We start from the raw sequence: 22,643 nt of genomic DNA on the forward strand, positions 1-22,643 counted from the left end.
CATTAGATTGTGAGCTCCCTGAGGGCAGGGCTATTTTTTTTTTTGCCTCTCTTTGGCACAGTACCTAGTACATAGTACATACCTAATAAATGCTTGTTGACTTTACTTGGTTTAATTTTACTCCAAAGAGTTCCTTAGTTCAAATTTGACCTTGAATACTTCCTAGCTGAGTGACACTGGGCAAGTCACTTAACCCTGTTTGTCTCAGTTTCTTCATCTGTAAAATGAACTGGAGAAGAAAATGACAAACCATTCTAGGATCTCTGCCAAGAAAACCCCAAATGGGGTCACAAAGAGTAAGATATGACTGAAAAATGACTTAACAACACTATTTGACTCTAGCCAACGTTTGCAGGCTTATTGTACATTACTATCTTTCATGCATTCTATATCCCAGTCAAACAGGCCTCCTTGCCCCTCTGTTCCATATGTAATGATTGGAATAACGCCACCTGCTGGAGACTTACTGTAGAAGAGTTCCGCCCATGAAGCGAAGGTCTTTGAGGGCAAGACCAGGAGACGCAGGCTAGTGGGAGGAGGAAGGAAGAGACTGGCGCTCAGTCTCACTCTCTTTCCTCTGGACTCTGGTGGAGAGCGGAGCTAGAAATGCCCTCTCCCTTTAATAGATAGGAATCTAGGCCTTTCCCTCTCTCTTTACCAAATTCTTATTCTCCTTAATAAACGCTTAAAAGTCTAACTCTTGCTAAAGCTTATAATTTATTGGCGACCACTCATTAAATATTTTAGACAGTTTAGCTAGAATTTTAGCCCTTAACACATACAATATTCCAACTCTCTTTCTCCATACCTTTGTATAGCTTGTCTCCCAAGTCCTGAATATACTTTTTCTTCACTTCAATCTCTCAGAATTCTTAGCTTTCTCCTAGGTCAGCTCCAGCAACCCTCCCTACACAAGCCTATCCTCATTCTTTGTATTTGCTTTGCATGTATTTTCTAATTACTTTTTTGTTCCCCCTATTAGAATGTAAACTTCTTTAGGACAGAGACCATCTCTTTCTTGTCTTGGCATTCCAAGTGCCTAACACAATGCTTGGCACATAGTTGTTTACTTGTAGAATCATTAATGAATCTGAGGGAGAGCTCCAAGGTTTACTTTTCTACTTTGTTCTGTTGAACACCATTATCAATGACTTAGGTAAAGGTATAGATTGTATTGCTTATCAGATTTTTGGAGGACACAAAGCTAAGAGGGACAACTAATCCAAAAACTATCTTAACAGGTCATATGGAAGAGTGGGCTAAAGCTAATAAGATGAAGTTTGATGAAAACAAATATAAAGTCCTACACTTAGATTTAAAAAAAAAAATAAAAACTGAGGGGCAGCTTGGTAGCGCAGTGGATAGAGCACTGGCCCTGGAGTCAGGAGGACTTGAGTTCAAATCTGGCCTCAGCCACTTAACACTTACTAGCTATGTGACCCTGGGCAAGTCACTTAACCCCAATTGCCTCACCAAAAACAAACAAACAAAAAAACCCGAACAAATACAAGATAAGAGAGATTGGGTTGAATAAAGGGTTTTGAACAATAAATGTAGGGGGTTTAGCAGACAGTAGTCTCACTAGGGGTCAGCAATGCAAAGTGGCAGCCAAAAACAGCCAATGTGACTAATAGGGAAATGTATTACATGATTGCACATATATAACCTATATCAAATTGCTTACCTACTGTCTTAGGGAGGGGGGAGTTGACAGAGAGAGAAAGAAAATTTGGAACTCAAAATTTTTTTGATGAGTGTTTAAAAATTGTCTTTACATGAAATTGGAAAAAAATAAATACTATTTAAAAAAGAAAAAAGGAAAGCATTAAAAAAAGCATGATCACAGATGACACTGATCAGTTGATGGTATCTGCAAAGGGTGCCACTGTACTCTCTCCTTGGTTAGATTACATTTAAAATATTGTTTTGTTCTGGATTTCTCATTGTAACATGGGCACTGACAAGCCTAAATACTTCTGGAATGGGGTTCCCAGGGTGGTCCAAGAACCTAAGACCATACCAAAGTAGAATAAATTAAAGGGTATGGGAATATTTAACCTGAAAAAGAGAAGATTTAGTGATGTCTATTTTCAAATATCTGTAGCAAAGGGATTAGACTTATTCTGCCTACATCCCCACACCCTATACGTCAATACTTCCTCCCAGGAAGAACTAGTACCAATGAGTGGAAATTAGAAAGTTGAATTTTGTCTCCATGTAGGAATAATTTTCTAATGATTGAAATTATTTCCTCCCCATCTCCCAATTTAAATGGATTATCTTAAGGGGTGGTAAGTCCCAAATAACCAGAAGTTTAAGTAAAGGTTAGAAGACCATTTGTCAAGGATGTTGTAAAATGAGATTTGTGATTTGTCTGAGGGTTTGACTAGATGACCCCTGATGACCCTTCAAATTCCATAATGTGATGATTCTAGGAAGTATAATGATTTAAGGATACTGCTAATATATAAATCAATAAAAGACAGGAACAGGTTATGGACAACATAAGTCTTTTCTCACCCTCCTCTTCTTCCTTCTGCCAGTTACAATTAAAATTAGGTTTTTGATTTTTATTTTTTCTTTCTGGAAAACAGATTGCCAAGGACTAGCAAGCATCAATTGTTTTTTCTCCTTATGAGGCATCAACTTGGAAGAATATATTTGAAAAACACTTGAAATTTAGTCAATTTCACCATACCTTTTATCTTAATATTTCATTTGTTTTTAAAATAATTTATTATGATACCAAAGTACCACTTACTATAGCAATATTAATCATTTGGACCTAAAATAATTTCCAGATAATTTAGTAAAGTCTTATTTCTCATAGGTACTTTAGAAATAAATATGGGTCAAACTGAGCTCAAAGAGAAAAAAAAAATCACCTATATTTGTGAGATCTTGGAACCTGTTTGGTAGTGTAATTATCTGTGCTTTCTATATCCATTATCATGAAAAACAGCTCTCCTAGAAATCACACACAGTTGAGATGAAGTAAATCCATTCTCTAGAGGTCATAAAATCTGTCAGATTGGGCTAGATAACCCTTAAAATTCCTCCAACTCTCTCCACTTCTAAGCTTCTAGGATTTTAAATTGTGCTTATGCACCTAACTAATACTACTAAAACAACCCAAAACAAGTTTTCAAAATAAACTTATGCTAGGAAAGTGAGTGAAAGAGGAAAAAGGGTGAGAAAATTACAGGGAAAATTTTGCTGAATGCCTGCATTTTGGTCCAAAAAGTATGAAAATGTAAATTAGTAGAGAGAATATAGGGCTTACAACTACAATCCAGCTTCTTTCTACTTCTACCTTTCTCCTGTCCCTCCTGTCCTGTGTGAAAGAATCCATTATGGTGAAAATGACTTTGAAAAGACAAAATAATGGCTTGAGATCCCTTCAAAGGGCATGGAACTGGAGAAGTTGGTAACTTACTTCACTACTTGTGTGGCTTTCCCAGGAACAGGACTCCTTTTCTTGAGAGAGAATTTCTCTTCGGAAAGTATGATCACCCAGGCATGTCTGACACAGTGAAGGCTCAAATTCAGGCTCCCCCTGATGTCTGTGCATCACTGAGGGTCCTGTATACTTCAGGTTGGCGCTCTTTTCCACACTGACCATTGGGCTTTTAATCCATCTTCGTACCTACAAAATGTAAAAGAAAGTGTCAAATCTATGTGGCCTAACTTGAAGGATCCTGTGCAGGTAGTCGATATTAAATGAAAGGAAAAGTCACTTTAAAAACTTTTAATGACTATCTTTAAATGACTTCAGAAAATCAGTCTGGCTGTAGGAAAATAAATGAAGGAACTATAATTTTGTCAGAGTCTGTCAATAAGGAACCACTTTATCAGTTATGACTTAGTATAGCAGCTCTTTTTTGTGGTGGCTAAGAATTGGAAATGAAAGGAATGCCCAACAATTGGAAAATAGCTAAACAAGCTGTGATATATGATGGTGATGGAATATTATTGTGCTATAGGAAATGACAAGCAGGATGATTTTAGAAAGGCCTGAAAAGACCTGAATGAACTGATATACATCGAAGTGAGCAGAACCAAGAAAACATTGTGCACAGTGACAACAAAATTATTAGATGAAGAACAGTTAATGACAACTATTTTCAGCAATACAATGATCCAATACAATCTCAAAGCACTAATGATGAAGCATACTATGCATCTCCATAGAAAGAATTGATATTGATTGAACAGACTGAAGCATGCTATTTTTTGCTTTCTTTTATTTTTTTCCTTTTATTCAAAGACTAATATAAAAATGTTCTACATAATTGCACATGTATAACCTATATCTGATTGCTTACTGCCTCAGTGTAGGAGGAGGAGAGGGAAGGAAGGAAGGATAAAATTTGGAACTCAAAACCTTAAATAAAGGAGTATTTACTGAGAAAAAAATTTCTGGAATAAAGCAATAATTCATTATTAAATAAAGCAAAATTTTACAGTTAAAAAAAGATATGACTTAGTAGAGAAGTCAGAAAGCAAGTTAAGGTTGCCCAATACAGCCCAGCTAGCAAGAGTCAGAGGTATAATTTGAACCGAGATATTCCTTGACTCCAAGTTAACACTCCCACTTGGCCAAGCTGTCTTCAAGACATGACAGGAAAACACCAACTCCACTTTTTAAGCTATTGTTATCAGTAAATGTCATAAAGAACATTTTCTGTTGAACAAATGTTACTCCCATAGAAACAACTTTGGGCTAAGAAGTGCTCTCAAATGCATTTCTTTATTTTAGTGTCCCACCATTTCCTTTTCCTGCATATAGAGTTAATGTAAATTCTGAGGACAATTAATAGTACAAAGGACAAAGTTGTTCTTAGGATCTTCCCAGTCAGTCTCAGAAATGTTTCAAGATTGATGGAGTCTGAATGCAGATCGAAGTCTATGATTTTTCATTCTCTCTCTCTCTCTCTCTCTCTCTCCCTTCTTTCCTTCCTAATTTCTTTTGTGGTTGTTTTTCTTTTGGTCTGTTTCTTTTTTTCACAATATAACTAATATGAATATAGTTTTACCTGACTGTACACATATAACCAATATAAAACTTCTTACTATCTTAGGAAAGGGGAAGGGGAAGAAGGGAGGGAGGGGAAAAAATTGGAACCCCCAATTTTTAAGATGAATGTTAAAAATTATCTTTATATGTACTTGGGAAAAAATAAAAAAAATTTAAAGGAAATGCTTCAAGATTAATGGTCAAAGTGAATTTTGATATTTCTGTCCTAATTTTGTAAAATCAAAAATAATTTACACTAAGAGGACAGAGTACTGGGCCTGGAGTCAGGAAGGCCTGAGGTCAAATCCTGCCTCAGACATTTACTAGCTGAGTAACTCTAGGCCAAGTCACTTAACCTCTCTTTGTCCCAGTTTCCTAATCTATAAAACGGGGTTAATAAGGGCACCTACATCTCAGGTTTGTCATGAGGATCAAATGAAATAGTGATTGTAAAGCATTTAGCACAGTGCCTGATATAATAAACATATAAATGTTATCTATATAAATATGTAAATGTTAGTTATTATAATTTTTATTATAAAGTATTTCATAGACCATAACTCACCTTCATATAGCACTTTAATAGCTTATATTCACATCAAATTATAAAGTTTACAAATAAATTGACAACCATTATTCAATTTGATCCAACAATCTCATGAGACAAGTGGTGTTATTGCCTTCTTTTATGGATGAGGAAACAGAATCAGAGCGGTCACACTGCTAGTACTTGAGGCACAATTCAAACCCAGGTTTTCCTGACTTTGTTCTGTGATTCATGCACTGAGACATATGGATTCCTTACAAACTTTACCGTTTGTGACACATTCTTTACAATAACCCAAGGAGGTAAGTGGCACAGATAAGGAAGTTGAGGCTGGGTGCTTTAGTCATTTAAATGAGAGATCACAAGGTGTGGTACAGGGCTTCCCCAACCTCTTTCAGTTCCTATATGCCTTAGCTTTCACTAAATCTTTCCATATACTGAATTCAACATGAAAGGAATTATCTTTTAGAGTTTACCCTGCCCAGGATTTTCAATATGAAAGGGAGAAAAAAAATCCCCCCCCCCAAACTTTCAAGTTTACCTTGAATATATACATGAAAATGAGATTAATTCATTTCAATAAGATAATAAAGTTATTTACTAGATATTCCCTGTCCCTCTTCTTATATTTCCTGGGGGGGGGGGGGTATGCCTATCTCAGAGAGTAAACAGAGAATTCAACTTGGAGTCAGGAAGACCTGGGTTCAAATCTTGCCTGAGATACTTGTTGACTGATCAAGGACCTCAGTCTCCTCAAACTACCTCCACCACTGTCACTATCACCACCTTCTCCTCACTCTCCTCTTTTCCTACCTAGCACCAGGTGCTTTTGTATGCTGTTGCTCATTATCTGAACAGTGCTGTGAGGTAGGTAGCATGAGTATCCTTAATTAATATTATTAATATTAATTTGTATTACCCTATATCACAGATGAGGAAACAGACTCAGTTTAAGTGGGGTTTTTTCAAGGTCATACCCCTAGCTGATGGCAATTCCAGAATCCAGGTCTTTTGACCCCCAAATCCAGTGTTTTTCTCACTATTCTAAACCTCCCACTGATAGACTTAATCTGTATAGAAAGTTTAGATTAACACCTCATTCTCAAGGGTGTTTAACTGAAAAGTTTTCTAAGTTTATGAAGGCTTCTCCAAAAACATTCAGATAGCAAAGTCAGAATTTAACAGTTAGTGTGATCAGTTCAGATAGGTGGAAGGAAGTGAAAAGATTTGCCCGATGTCACACAGATAGTAAATAGCAGACCTAGAATCTGAACCCAGGATCTTTGATACCAGGACTAACATTGTTTCCTATTTCCCTCAAAGTCCTTCCACATTATAGTCCTACAGTAAAGAGGACAGAAATATCATTAAGGCCAGACTACAATCGCTATAATCGCTAACTACCACAACATAGAAGGGGAAAAACAAAGAGACAAAAAAACCCAAAAACCCTTAAAATGAATTGTTGAATGTTATTATCAAGTTTGTTTCCCAAAAGAGAAGAGAAAATGTACTTTCCTTCCTTCTTTGGAGGGGGAGGTGGGAGTGGCCAATGGTGGGGAACATTGCATATACCATCAGACTCAGTTGACCGTTATTTTTTGAAGAATTGTTATTTTTCTCCCATCTAATTTTATTCTTTGTTACAAGGAATGACTCTCTGGGGAGGGAAGGGAGCAAGAATATATTTGGAAACAGTGATGTAAAAGTAAAAGATAATCAACATTTTTTTCCCCAAAGATCTTGTAGGAAATAAGAAAAACATATTTCTTTCTTGGGTGTCATGGTTCTTCATGACTTTTGCTTCTTGCCTCTAATGTCTTTTTTTCAGAGGAAAGTTGAAAACATCCTATTTTCTTTTGCTAGAGGTAATTTGGCCAGGAGGATAGAGGACTGTGCTAGAACCATTTTGAACTGGCTAATGGGAGGCACAGAAATTGGCAAAGGCTACAAATCAGGGCTTGATTCACTGTTTTGTGGATTGTCTAAACTTAAGAGAGTGATGGAGAAAATGTTAATAATACATACTAAGTTTGTCCTGCATACATTGCCCTCAACTGTGTCTCCCTAGTTGTTAAACATTTGCCAGCACATGCTTGGCTAGGAGCCAAGGTTGGATTAAATGCCCTTCAAGGCCCCTTCTGCCTTTAAATCTGTTTTCCTATGATAACCCCTTTGGCCCAAGCTGTGTGACCCGGGGCAAGTCACTTAACCTCTAGAAACTTCTCCAGGAATTGTCTGCTAAGTCATGAAATCACTGATAGTTTATATTTTACTCTAATGTATCTGCCTTAAATATTGAATTTGCTCATAAGCAAATCTATGCATACATAGTATTCCTGTACTTTGTCAGTGGCTTTCTGAATTAAGTACTCAAAGGATAGAATTCTGGGCAATCAGTTTTCCTGATGTTAGCAGCAAATGTTTTTGATCAGACTTGGAAAAAAATTTTCTTAAATTACATTAGAGGCAGAAAATCTGTTTTTCACTGTTCTCCTTATTCAGTGGGGTTTTGGCTTCAAGTTTGGTAGTTGTTTCTATTTAGTTTCCAGCCTTATATTATGAAATTAATCTTTTTACTCTGGCTGACTTTCAATACATATATTTTGCCAAGGAGGTTTGAATCTAGGCTTGTTAAGAATCTGATTTTAAATAGATTTGTATTCAAGTGAATTTGTAGTTGCATAGTCTGACCCGATTTCAAATTTTGGTATGTTGACAAGTAAAAATTATTATTATTATTTTTATACTGACTGAATTTTCTGCTTTATTTCACAACTTTAGTTTATGATGGAATGATCAGATTGCTGAATTTGACCTTTCATAGAGGTTATGATTAGTATGAACAGGCAAAATGATTTGGGTAAAAGCACAGAAAATTAGAGGCGGGGCAGCTAGATGCCACAGTGCATAGAGCATCAGTCCTGGATTCAGAAGGACCTGAGTCCAAATCCAGCCTCAGACACTTGACACTTACTAGCTGTGTGACCCTGGGCAAGTCACTTAACCCCAACTTCCTCACAAAAAAAAGATGAGAAAATTAGAGGCAAAATAGTTATATCCCCCTATCCTAACTCCCTGCCAAGGGACACAAAAATTCCATGATTTCTTTCACCCCACTAGTTTTCATATCATTCCTTCTACTTACTCACCTGGCTGAGAGTGGATGTAGTAGCAGCAAAAGTCACTTAGGAAACCATAACCTCATTAGATTTTATGCAAAGAGGTTCAGTTAAAAATATTAAATCATCTAACACATTTGAGAGGGGGATAGAAACAACTGACTTGAGTAGAGTCAATGAATTACAGAATAGGCCTATTTAAGGTACAAACTTCTATAACATTAAGCAATAGGGATTTTCACAGAATTTCAGCATTGAATACTCAATGATCACTTAGTTCAATCCCTTCATTTTACAGATTAAAGCCCAGAAAGGTGATGTTGGCTTGTCTAACAGCAATGGCAAATTAGAAGCAGACTTAGGACTGTTTTCCTCCAAGTCCAGCAATATAATTATTGAACCATTGTTTCTTGGTGTGTAATCTCTTGCCTTAGAGTAAATAAGTGAAGACTTGCATTTGGGCTCTCACTCCATCCTTTCTGCCCATGATGGCACTACACAGAGTGAATAATTCACTCCGAGTAGGCAAATTCTCAGACTAGGAACAAAAAAGTTGGCTTTTTTCCCCTCTGAAATTTTATGGCTGTCTAATAGCCTTTCAAACTTGGACTTGAAATCAAAATAACAACATCTTCATCATACCCACACTAATGGGAGGTCAAGGGGTGGGGGGGGGAGGAATCATTTGCAGGCCCCTCATGAAATGATCATGTAGGTGTAATGCTCATACTTCTTCTTTTTTGCAGAGCAACGAGGGTTAAGTGACTTGCCCAGGGTCATACAGCTAGTAAGTGTTATGCATCTGAGGTCGGATTTGAACTCGGGTCCTCCTGAATCCAGGGCCAGTGCTCTATCTACTGTGCCACCTAGCTGCACCCCCCCCCCTCCCTGATCATACTTCTTGAGAGGTTTGTGTATCACAGTTTTTTGTTTTCCAATCAAATTTGTGGAAAATCATACATTTTGCCAATAGTCTTCCAAGTAAGATTGTGTGCTAAGGAGCAGAGGCAGTCTTCATACATTCCAAGAGGGGCAGAAATGTTTGACTTACAAAGAAAAAAGTGTTTCTATCCATATTTGACCTTGAACAGAAGGAGTTAATAACTTTATACCTTCTTCAAAATGAAGACAGCAATAGTTGCTGTCTTTCTACCTAACAAGGTTTCTTCAAGGAGAATTCTGAAATATCAAAGAACTTGGTTCTCCAAAGAAGACTGGTGTTGTGTAGTCACTAGATCTGTTTGTAATAGTCATGTTCCCCATTCCCTTTATTTCAGCTTAGTCATCTTGAAATACTCTCTCTTTTGGCCCAAATCCTCACATTCATATTAATTTTATCCTTTTTACTCCATGACGCAATAACTTTGGCTTAGTATCCTTCCCCATTTCTGATTAATGATGTGGTTTATGATGTGTTATTCATCAATCCTGTTAGACAGTGAATCAATCTCTGATCTCTCCTCTAGCCTTGGGTTTTTTAGAAAAGTGTTCTCTAAAACTGCACAGGGGGTAAAAATGCAGACTTCCTCTGGATCTTTGCATGTCAATTGACCATATGTTCACTTTAAAGACAGAAGTGCTTAGCCAGAGAGACCTGTGTGGAGGAACTGCAAGCTTGTACCTGGAATATGGTACCAGCTGCTTTGCTGGCTCCTCTTGAAATTGTGACTGCATGTGCCAACCCTGGCCTCTTCCCTACTCCTAGAGGGTAAATAAGAACATTTGTGTTCTTGGATGATGCTCGTACGTATGAAAACATAACAACAATAACAGCAGCTAGCAGCTATATGGTGCTTTAAGGTTTTCAAAGTGCTTTGCTAGCTCTTTTGATCCAAACAAAGGAGATGAGAGACATACAATTATAGTCACAGGGTTGGAAGGAGGCTCAGAAACCTTCTAGCTTAACCTCTTACCCCATGCAGGAATCCACTATCCACTATCCCAGTCAGTGCTTATTTAATTTCTGCTTAAATGACTGCCCCTATGAGTATTTAGAATAGCTGATCTTTATAGGGTGCTTTTCAAAAGATTCCTATCTTGAGGTTTAAGTAAGCCTATTCTCTAAACCACAGTATGATAAGTTGGCCCTAAGAAAAATTAGCTAGCATGATGGGTAGCTTTAGTTCAACTACACCTTTATAGGCTTGCGGAGGGTGGGGGCAAGTTTGAATGTGATTTCAACATGATTTTCACAGCTTGGGGTTCTCTTGGTTTGGGAATGCATGAGATTTGGTAAATAATTTCCAGGAAGGTGACTGAGACACATAAATGTTAAGTGATTGGGCCAGGGGCCACAACAGCTAGTTAAGTATCAGAGGTAGGGTAGATCTTCCTGACTCAGAATATTTGAGCTGGAAGAGCCGGCAGGCCATCTGCTCCAACACATACAAGGTCCCACTTTAAAATGCTTCCAACAAGTAATCAGCCCACCTTCACTTGAGGGCCTTTATTAAGGTGGAAAACTTTTACCTTCTGAAACAATCCATCCAGCTTTTAGATTAGTGTTAGTGTTTATGTTCATCTTAGTGTTAGAGAACTGTGATTTCATTAGCCTAGGGGATTCCCAGGTGAGGAAACTCCATTTACAAGGTCAGCACCTCCTCTGCAATTTGTTACCCACAGTACTGAGAGGTTGTGACTTGCCCAAGGTTACAATGCCAATGTTTAGTATTTTTGTTCAGTCATTTCAGTCCTGTCTAAACTCTTTGTGGTCTCATTTGGGGTTTTCTCAGCAAAGATACTGAAGTCATTTTGCCATTTCCTTCTCCAACTCATTTTACAGATGAAGAAACAGAGGCAAATAGGGTGAAGGGACTTGCTCAGGGTCACACAGCTAGTAAGTGTCTGAAACCAAATTTGAAGTAGGCCCAGCACTCCATCCATTATGCCATCTAGCTGCCCTGACGTTCGTTATAGGGGATATTTGAACCCACGTCTTCCTAAGCTTTAAAGCCATTTCTCACACTGCCTCTCCACTCTGACAATGAATCTCATCATAGTAGATTTATCTCCTTTTTCTGTCCCCTTTCAGGACCTTTTCATCTCTTCCTTCTACCTGCAAGCTTTGTTTCATTAGCCAATTTGATTAAGTATGCTATTACTCATGGAATCATAAAGCTGAAGCTGGAAGGGTCCTCAGAAGGCATCTAGTAGTTCTTCTTCTTCTCTTCTTCTTCTTCTCTTCTTCTTCTTCTCTTCTTCTCCTTCTTTTTTTTTTTTTTGGTGAGGCAATTAGGGTTAAATGACTTGCCCGGGGTCACACAGCTAGTAAGTGTCAAGTGTCTGAGGTGGGATTTGAACTCAGGTCCCCCTGACTCCAGGGCCAATGCTCTATCCTCTGCACCACCTAGCTGCCCCCAACCTCTTCTTTTTAAAGATGAATAAGAGTAATAATAATCAGGATAGTGTTTTAAGATCTGAAAAGCACTTTATATATCTCTTGACCCTGCTGAAGCAAGTGCTATTATTAGCCCCATTTTACAGATGAAGAAAATGTAGCTGACAGGGGAAGTGTCTTCCCCAGGGTCTCCCAGCTAGAAAAAGTCTGAAGCCATGTTGCAAGTCAGGTGTTGCTGACTCCAAGTATAGCACTCTAATACTTACTGCACACAGAGGCACAATCATGACCTAAAATATCAAATGGCCATGAGTATTCCACTCTTTGGGCCTCCTTCAAACTGATCTGAATCCATCTAACCTCATGGTAGACAGGCGATTCCAAGCCCATGAATTCTACCCATGACTCCACACTCCCTCAGTAAGCTTCTAGTTCTCCACTATAAAACATGATTTTCTCTTTGTTAAGTCTGGTGTACTAGCTTTGGGTTTTTTCCCCTTATTTAAATACACACACATATGATATCTAGCCTCAACAATTCATCAGAATGGAAAAATTGCCAGATTTGATTAATGAAGTTTCCCAACTTCCAGGGTTTTTCCACTTGTGGCTTGGCCTATTACAAAGAAGGAAATGGGTATTACTTTTCATTTAAAGTGGTTTGGCTGATAACAATATTAATTAGCTCATTGCAATGTTCCCTCCTTGGTTACTCATTCACTAACTCGTAAGCCCATCCTACACAACGCTATACAAGCCTCATTTTCTGTGTATGCACAGTAACCTCATTCATCCAGTCTGCTAGTGTTTATGACTGTCAGCATCCTACCCAATCTATGGCTTTCTTTTTAATAGAGGATTCTGTGGTTATATGATGCCCAGACAACAGGGTAGGTCAGTGAACAACAGTCAGACTGGATGTCTGACCAAATTAAATGGACCATTCAGTCAAAATATTTAATCTATTAGCATAGAAGAGAATCAGTCTGATAAAGATAATTCATGAAAACGCAGAATTTAAGGACTACAAAACCCTTTATGTACAAATTATTTCATTTGCATTGATTTTTTTTTTTTTTTGGTGAGGCAATTGGGGTTAAGTGACTTGCCCAGGGTCACACAGCTAGCAAGTGTTAAGTGTCTGAGGCCAAATCTGAACTCGGCTCCTCCTGACTTCAGGGCCAGTGCTCTATCCACTGCGCCAACCTAGCTGCCCCATTTGCATTGATTCTTATAACTATCAGGCAACCATCCCAATCTTGACCCTGTAGTTCATCAGTTTAGTCTTACATTATTCTCTATCTTGCCACACTATACCCTGGGATGACTCTTACCGTCTGCCTCCTCCATTCCTAATCACATTCAGGTGAATAGCACTATTAGAAGTCACCCAGCTGTGTCCAGTGGATCCTCTACACATTTACATTAATCTCCACTGGGCCCTCACCTCAGTAAGGTAATCCTTTTATACTTCTTTAAGTTATGTTCTATCAAATTCTGAACAAAAGCTTTCCCAAAGCTTCTCCTCTTTCTAAAGCTTGTCACAACATCCTTTCTCTTATTCTCTCAGAGTTCTGCTTTATACTTTACTGAGAAAAAAAAAAGTAATTTACCATGAGCTTCCTCTTCTCTCTTGCTAATACATCTGAAACCCCCTGGACATCATTTCCCTGATCCAGTTCTCTTTTCCTTTGCTAGTCTCAAGCCTCTGACCAAGAGGTGGCCATACTCCTCACCATGCCTTCCTTCTAAGATTATATCCAACTTACTTTGCATCTGTTTTGGTTGCACATAATTGTTTGCACATCATCTCTCTTATTAGTGAACTACTTGAGAGCTTTCTTGTATCCTCAGTGCTTAGCATAATGCCTAACACATGATAGCATAATAGGTGCTGAATATAAGGTTGTTGATTTGATTGTAATTGTTAATTTGACTGGAATTCTCAAGGTCAACCCCTCTTGTTAAGTCCCTGAATCCATCTTCCAACAAACTGCCCTCATAATCAATTAGCCCCCACCCCTAATCTTGTAATTGTCAATGCTTTCTAATTTTCAATCTTAATCTAGTGCCTCCTTCCCTGATGTCTATAAATATAACCAATTCTTCCCTATCCTTTCTCTCTCTGTGTATGTGTCTCTCTTTCTGTCTCTCACTCACTCACTCACTCACTCACTCACTCACTCACTCACTCACTCACTCACTCACTCACTCACTGAGAGTCATTTAACCTTATCATCCTCTCAACTTATTCTATATCTCTACTCCTTTTGTTGGCTAAACTTTTAGGGACTAAAAGCAGTCTACATTCCTCATCTACACTTCCTCTCCTGTCCTCTTGCAATCTGGTGGTTGTTTTTTTGTAACCTCACTAATTAAGTGAAATTGTTTTCTCTAGTTAATTTCTAAATCCAGTGGCCTTTTATCAATGCTCATTTTTTTAAAAACCTCTCTGTAGTATATGACACTTGTCAATTTTCCTCCTGAATACTTTTTTTCTCTTGGTTTTTATGACACTCTACTGCTTCTCCTTTCCATCTGGCTAATTTTTCTCAGTTTCCTTTGTTGGATCATTATCCATTATCCATGTTTCACACTTTGAGTGTAATACATACACACACACACACACACACACACACACACACACACACACTTTATCCCTCAGTGATTTTATCAATTCCCATGAGTTCAATCATCTCTATGCATATGCCTCCAAGTTCCATATATCAAGATCTGGTCTCTTTTCTGAGGTCCAGTGCTACATCATCAAATGCCTATTGGTAATTTAGAACTGGATAACCCCATGTTGTTCAGTCATTTCAGTTATGTCTGAATCTTTGTAACCCCATTTGGGGTTTTCTTGGGAAAGATACTGGAATGATTTGCCATTTTCTTCTCCAGATGAGGAAACTGAGGTAAACAGGGTCCAGTGACTTGCCCAGGGTCACATAGCTAGTGTCTGAGGCTGGATTTGAACTCAGAAAAATTATTCTTCTTGTCTTCAGTTCTGGCACTATCTACTATACCACTCAGCTGCCCAAGGGGTTAACCTGATAAGGCATATCAAACTTAACACCCCATGACAGATTATGTCTTTTACCCTACAACTACTCTGCATCAACTCTGAAACTCATATCCTCTGCCTCTGGTGCCCCTCCCTCCCTCTTATTAAAGGGGATGAACATCTGAGAGATTCTCTCAGATCCTCCACCATTTGATGAGTGTACCAAGGGCAATCACCTCATTTCCCACTCTGGCTGTAGGACTTCTTCATACTCTAAGCACCAAATACTGCTCCCACCCCCCACCCCCCACCCCTTTTAGCTTCTTTTTGGGTGATGTCATCACCTATTAGAGATTGTGAGCTTCTTGAGTGGAAGGACTATCTTTTTTTTTTTTTTTGGTATCTCAAGTGCTTAGCACATTGCTTGACACTTAGTAGGTGTTTAATAAATGTTTATCGACTCTTACTCTGTACCAGCAGCAGTGTTAGAGGACAGAAAGGGAAGTACTCAACAGAAGTTACAAAAGTAGACAACTTGGTAGAACTGATTGAAAGAGTCAAGAATGAAATCTGGGTTTCCAAACTGGATGACTTTGAGGATGGTGGTGCCTTTTGGGACTATCTTACTCTCCAGGCCTTCTTTTAGAAGAACTCCTGTCTAATCATACCCTCCTCAATTTATACCTGTGAAATAGATTTTTTTAAACCTAACTTTGGGATGTTGGATTTATCTCCAGTCAAGATTATTTTATTAGATTTAGCCCAAATGTCTAATCTGTCAAGGTCTTTTGAGATCTTGAGTCTTTTTCACTGTGTTAGGCATCCCTTTCAGCTTTGTGGCATCTGAAAATTTAATAACTATGCCATTTATGTCTTTATCCAAGTGATTGCTTTAAAAAAAACGAAGGACAGAATCAAACACAAATTCTTAGGGCACTCTGCAAAAGAACATTTTCCATGTTGATATGGAACAATTAATGACTGTTCTTTGGGTCTAGTCATTAAATTGATTTAGAATCCATCTAATTGTACAACAGCATAGGCCATATTTCTCCATCTCATCTATAAGAGGAATGTGAGAGATTTTATCTAAAGCTCTCCTAAAATCTAGATAAACTATATGAAGAGATAAACTAACTTCTTGATCTACTAGTCCTGCAACTCTGTAGAAGAAAACAAAAAAGGAAACACAAGGGTAGTCTGGAATGACCTGTTTTTGTTGAAAGAATGCTGACACTTTGTGATCATGCCTTCCTTTTCTAGATCTTCACTCACTCTCTCTTTAGTAATATCATATGGAATTTTACTAGTAATCAAAATGTGGGCACTGGCCCAATTGTCAGATTCCATTTTGTTGCTCTTTTTTTTTTTAAGCCTGAGATTTTTTCCTCTTTTCTAATCCTGGCTTATTTCCGCATACTTGATGAGGTTTCAAAGGCCCCTAACTACTAATGCTCATTAGTCATATCCATTTCAGTTTCCCAAGTTGGACCTAGTAACTAGAATTTATCAAGGGATTCCCTTACTATCTCCCTATTTATCTTGAGCATTAACTCCATACCCCACATGCCCTACACACACACACACACACACACACACACACACACACACACACACACACACCCCTCTTTATTTTTCCTCTTCTTCTAGTGGAAATCCATTTGATTTCCTCTCTATTGCCCTCTCCAAATTCATATAGCCCATATTGTCTATATGAAATTATCATTAAAAGCACTGAGATTCACAGGATTTCACACTGCCTTTCATTGTTATCTTTTTCCATGTCTCTATATCTTGAATCTCTACCTAGCCTATACATTTCCAGAGGGCAATGAGAACATCTCTGGATTCTTTTTGCCCTCCAAAGAGCCTAGCATAGTGTTTTGTACATATTATAGGAGGTCAGCATATATATATATGGGGGGGGGCAGGGCAATGAGGGTTAAGTGACTTGCCCAGGGTCACACAGCTAGTTAAGTGTCATGTTTCTGAGGTCAAATTTGAACTCAAGTCCTCCTGAATCCAGGGCCAGTTCTCTATCTACTGCACCACCTAGCTGCCCTGGTCAGCATATATTTTGGTTGATTCTCTATCATAACAATCATTCTTGATTAACTTGTAGATCTCAGGTGCTTACTGGATGACAAATCAATATATTTAAGGGGGAAAAAAAAACTTCTCCAAAGAAAGCAAGTAATTTAATTCAGTTGTTTTTCAGTGGTGTCCTACTCTTGGTTAATTCATTTGATGTTTTCTTGGGAAATATACTGGAGAGGTTTGCTATTTCCTTTTCCAGCTCATTTTACAAATGAAGAAACTGAGGTAAATAGGAGTAAGTGACTTGCTTAGGGTCACACAGCTAGTGAGTATCTGAGGCCAGATTTGAACTTGTGAAGATGAGTATTCCTGACTCCAGGCCCAGTATTCTACCCATTGTGCCTCCTAGAATGACATAGATTTACAAGCAACATCTCTGGTTGTTCCATTTATTCCTGGGCAATGTGGCCTCTCTCAATAATGAAGTGTTTCCAGTGTGTGTACGACAGGCATGCCCCAATAGGAATCTCTCCTCTTCCTTGTCTCTTTGGAGTCAAGATGTGAAGCTTTCTGTTAAGGGTCACGTCTAAGGCCAGTTCTGGAACAAAGGCCTAGTCAGGGAGTCAGGAAGTATTTGATAGCTTATTTAAAGAAACATAAGAGAGAGTAAGGGCATCTAGATGGTGCAATGGATAGAGCAAGGGCCTAGAGTAAGAAATACTCATCTTCCAGAATACAAATCTGGCCTGAGACATTTACTAGCTAATTGTGTGACTCCAGGCAAGTCACTTAACCCTGTTTGTTTCAGTTTTCTCCTCTGTAAAATGTGCTAGAGAAGGTAATGGCATAACACTCCAGTTTCTTTGCCAAGAAAGCTCCTAATGGGATCACCAAGAGTTGGACATGACTGAAACAAGTGAACAACAACAAAGAGAGAGTGGAGGATCAATTTACCATACTAGCTCCATATGATTCTGGAAGAGGTCACACTGTCCAATGAAAATAGGGATAATCAGATACATTCCTGTTCATTCTCAGCCCCATATGAGTTACTCTATTTCTTGGGGAAAGAGATACAACTTTAATACTACTCTCCTTGCTGGGTGACATGACTTAGATATCATTTGTTCAATAACAAAGGGGATGTAGCCTGATGTACTGAAGAGTCATGAACTATGAATAAGGACAACTTGGGGTAGAATACCGCCTCAGATTCTTTCTATCTGCTTATCTTTGGGAAAGTTAGTAACTTTTGTGACTCAGTTTCCCCATTGGTAAAATAGGGATAATAATAGCATCTACCTCAAAGCATTATTTGGATCAAATGGGAGAATAAATCTAAAGGCTTTAAAGCCTTGAAGCCTCATTTTATTAACATGTAATAATGTTATTGTTACTATTTCATTATTATTTCTATAATTATTATGTACAATAATACAGACACTAGAAAGTATTCAGGAAACCGTTTACACTGATGAAAGAGAATAAGACTGTGAATAAGACTATGTTGTTTTTCAGTTACATCCTACTCATCATGACCCCATTTGGGGTTTTCTTGGCAAAGACACTAGAGTGATTTGTCGTTTCCTTCTCCAGAACTTTTTTATAGATGAGGAAACTGAGGAAATTTGACCAGGGTCATACAGCTAGTAAGTATCCGACGCCAGATTTGAACTCAGGAAGATAATAGTCTATATATGCCTATAATGGAGCCACATACCCATAGATGTGATTAATGCCTTTAAAAGTTAGGTGAATTTTTTTTTTTAAGAGAAAATTCACAAAACCTACTTGCTTTGTTGATTGAGGAAATGGACAATGTTTGGCCTTCTTTCAAGGTATTTTCTATCTATCTCTTTCTGCAGTTGGTCATCTCATGAATTTTTATAGTATTTGGCTGACATGAATTATTTGGTTCACATAAGTACATTACCCCCATTTTCTGTAAAAATGTTCCTATCATAAGGATGGAATTTACTTCAACTGATATAACTGACTTTGTTCAGACAGGTCTCCTGATAAAATCAAATGCTCTTTTCTTCTACTGTCTGCCCTATACACTCTTTCTTGGTATCCTAAGCATAAATCACCTTAGTTTGGCATTTTCCCCATTAAGTAAATCAAATGGCAAGAGGATCTTGGAACAATCTCATGATCTTAAGGACAACTGTTAGAAAAATCCATTTAGATAACAATTATAAAGACTGAATGAAGGGCTCATTGTTCACACCCGGTACAATGAGCTAATTCAATTGAAAACTGTCAATGAAAAGGAAGATGATTACACTCTGGATTGGGGGTTCATTGCTACTCCCTGATGTTTCTGCTTTCTAATTTGTTTTGCTCCATTGTAGGGGAATTTTTACAAAGGATTCCATTTGTCAGAGGAACACAAATGCCCACAAATAATTCATATCTTGGTCTTTGGTTTATTGATAATAGATATATTTGTTAAAATGACAAAAGAAAAGACTCAAATATCAGAAGTAATCTAGAGAAAAGAAGACTAGTGATGGGAATGAGAGTGGAGATGACAAAATTGCTTTCTTCAGTTTGAATTTCTGTTCTTTAAATTCCCTCCATGCTTCTCTCTTCTGATTTGCAAATACAGAGGGCAATAAGATCCAATTCCTTTCTTGTAGCAAAATTAGAGCTAAATTCAACCACAAATATTTATTAAACACTTATTCTATACTATATGAGGGTAGCCTGTGATGGATGACCCTGTTCTTAGGTTCTAGGTTGACCAATTTAGATGATGCCTATGAGACTAGAAATCCTTGTAATAGAGAAATACTAGAGTTTAGCACCCATTTTCTTTTTGTTTTCTTTCTCTTGTTTTCCCTTAATAGTATTTTACTTTTTTCCAGTTATATGTAAGGATAGTTTTCAACATTCATTGTAATAAGATTTTGAGTTCTAAAATTTTTCTCCCCCCTCCCCAAGACAGTGAGCAATCTAATGTAGGTTACATATGTACAATTAAACATATTTCTACATTAGTCATGTTGCAAAAGAAGATTCAGAACAAAAGTGAAAATGGGAAAACCTGAAGAAAGAAAATAAACAAAAGAAAAAGTAAAAATAGTATGGTTTAATCTGCATTCAGATTCCACCATTCTTTTTTCTGGATGTGGAGAGCATTTCCTGTCATGAGTCCTTTGGAAATGTCTTGGATCATTGTATTTAGCACCCATTTTCAAAGAGGAACAATGACATCACAGGGTGATGTCTTGACTTGCTTATGAATTGAATTTAAGTGAGAAAGTTGTATAAGATTGTTAGCCTTACTCTCTCTTCCAGAGTCATAGTAGTCCAGTGGCAGGACAAAAGTCAAGAGGACTGGCAATGGTCCAGGATGCAGTGGGATGACCTTGGTGTGTTCAATGTCTGAGTGTTCTAAGTGCTCCACAGTGCCTGCTTCAGCTGCCTTCATGGCCATTGGAACAAATTGTTTTCATCTGTCCATTTCACCAGAAGAAATCTTCACATGTATGGGGCAGACATCCCCCTAATTCATGGATGGGTTTGTGGCTTGTCAGTCATCCTCAACCTGATTTAGCCCATCTGCTGAAATTATTTTTACCAGGGTGTGGCCACTTCAAATACTATAGGGTCTTGGAGCCACTGGTTAGAGTTGGGTGAGAGGTGAAAACTAAAGGTGGATGAGCAGCTCTGAAAAGGGCTCAGCAAACCCTCACACCAGACATGCTAGTCCTCCCTGAACATCCTATATACTCCTAGATTCAGATAGGATTATATACCTAGAGCTGGAAGGATACTTAGAGGCCACCAATTCCAACCCTCTCATTTTATGGATGAGGGGACTAGGGCTCAAAGACATCAAGTAACTTCCCAGGGTTCAAATCCAAGTCTTTCTGTTTGCAAGTCCAATACCCTATCCACTACATCATGCTGCCCTTCTAGAACTGGAAATATAGCCAAAATGTAATTAGCAGCAAGGTTTGTGACTCAAGCTTTAGTGATGGTCAGGTTGTAAGCTCAGAATTAAATGTAATGCAATCACACGGTATAAAAGTTCATAGGAGAAAGTAAGTGATAGCTGCCCCAGCAGATGGAACATTAGAATTTTCAAGAATAGAGAATGTAATTCCTTAACTGAAATTTGGGTAAATAGCTATATTCTCATGGAAACCACTCATGGGCAATTTAGATCAGCATGCTTTATTCAGTGAACACTAAGTAAATGCTGTTGATTGACCAAAGGACTATTTTTAGAAGTCAGCAAGAACACTGGTCTACTTTTTTTTTTTTTTTGGAGGGCGGGGATACCATAGGGAAGCCTTGTTTAAGAGTCCTTCAAAGACCAGTGGCAGGTAATGAGTCCCCAAGGACCCACTAAAGATACCCAAAGGATGAGTGGCTCTACAATGTGACTGGGAGGATTTGAATGATGTTAGGAAGCTGAAAACCAGAATATCATTACACATTGATTTTTTTTAATTTGTTGCTCCTTAATTTAGGCTATAATTCCATTTCTCTAGTACTTTTTCTACTGGTTTTCAGAATCCAGCCATACTTTTGACTTCTCATCTTCTTGGGCTCTCATTCTCATTCCAAAGGGATGTGGAAGAATAGGAATACATTCCCTTCCTCTATACAATGTTACTGTGGATGGAGAGCAGTACTATGGAAAGAACGCTGCATATAGCTTTTTTTTTTTTTTTTGTGAGACAGTTGGGGTTAAGTGACTTGCCCAGGGTCACACAGCTAGTAAGTGTTAAGTGTCTGAGGCCAGATTTGAACTCAGGTCCTCCTGAATCCAGGGCTGGTGCTCTATCCACTGCACCACCTAGCTGCCCCCAAGAACGCTGGATATATCAAAGGAATCCTGACTCTGTTCCTTTGATTGGAGGGTAGAGCCATGGACTCTAAAACTTTCATTTAAGGAGGGAGCCTGGTCAAAGGCATCTCATTTTTCACCTGGCTACACTACTTTGGACTTCTCTGACTTCTTCACCATGCCCCACCTCCATCTGCTACCTTCCCCACCGCTGCTCCTTTTGGTTTTCTTTTATGTTTTGTCTTCCCCCATAGACCGAACTCCTTGAGGGCAGGGACTTTGTGTCTCTGTCTCTGTCTCTATCTCTGTTTCTGTCTATCTTTTTCTCTCCCTACCCCCCTTTTTTGTATTTATATATTAGTATCCCTAGTGTTTAGCTTAGTGGTTGACACATAGTTGTTGCTTAATAAATGTTTATTGACTATGACATATGACAGTCTATTAAGCATTATTAGGATTGTGCTTCATCTCAAACTCAGTATATCCAAAGTACAACTCAGATCTTTCTTTCCAAACCTACTCCTATTCCAAACTTCCTTATTTCTGTCAAAAGCACTACCATTCTTCTAGACTCTGAGGTTTCTAACTTTGGCATTATCCTCATCCAATCCACCCTGAATATCTGATCAATTGCCAGAGGAGGAATTAAAACCCTGGTCTCAACTTCAAGTCTGACGCCCTATCTATTGGCATGATTTCCAGTCCTTTTATCACCCTGGTAACTTTTCTCTGCCTATCTACTAGTTTGTCAATTCCTAAAACACCTAGATCTTAA

The 22,643-nt window shown here is 38.2% G+C and overlaps 1 protein-coding gene across 1 annotated transcript in view; it reads right to left on the reverse strand.

Annotated features, from left to right (window-relative positions):
* Positions 1–22,643, reverse strand: part of SGK1 (serum/glucocorticoid regulated kinase 1) — a 165,718-nt gene that overhangs the window by 103,014 nt on the left and 40,061 nt on the right. Inside the window, exon 2 of the mRNA XM_044004212.1 lies at positions 3,437–3,646. Within this exon, the coding sequence (XP_043860147.1) occupies positions 3,437–3,646 (210 nt within the window). The remainder of the gene's footprint in view (positions 1–3,436; positions 3,647–22,643) is intronic.

Source organism: Dromiciops gliroides, chromosome 4 (assembly GCF_019393635.1).
Source record: "Dromiciops gliroides isolate mDroGli1 chromosome 4, mDroGli1.pri, whole genome shotgun sequence".
NCBI lineage: Eukaryota > Metazoa > Chordata > Mammalia > Microbiotheria > Microbiotheriidae > Dromiciops > Dromiciops gliroides.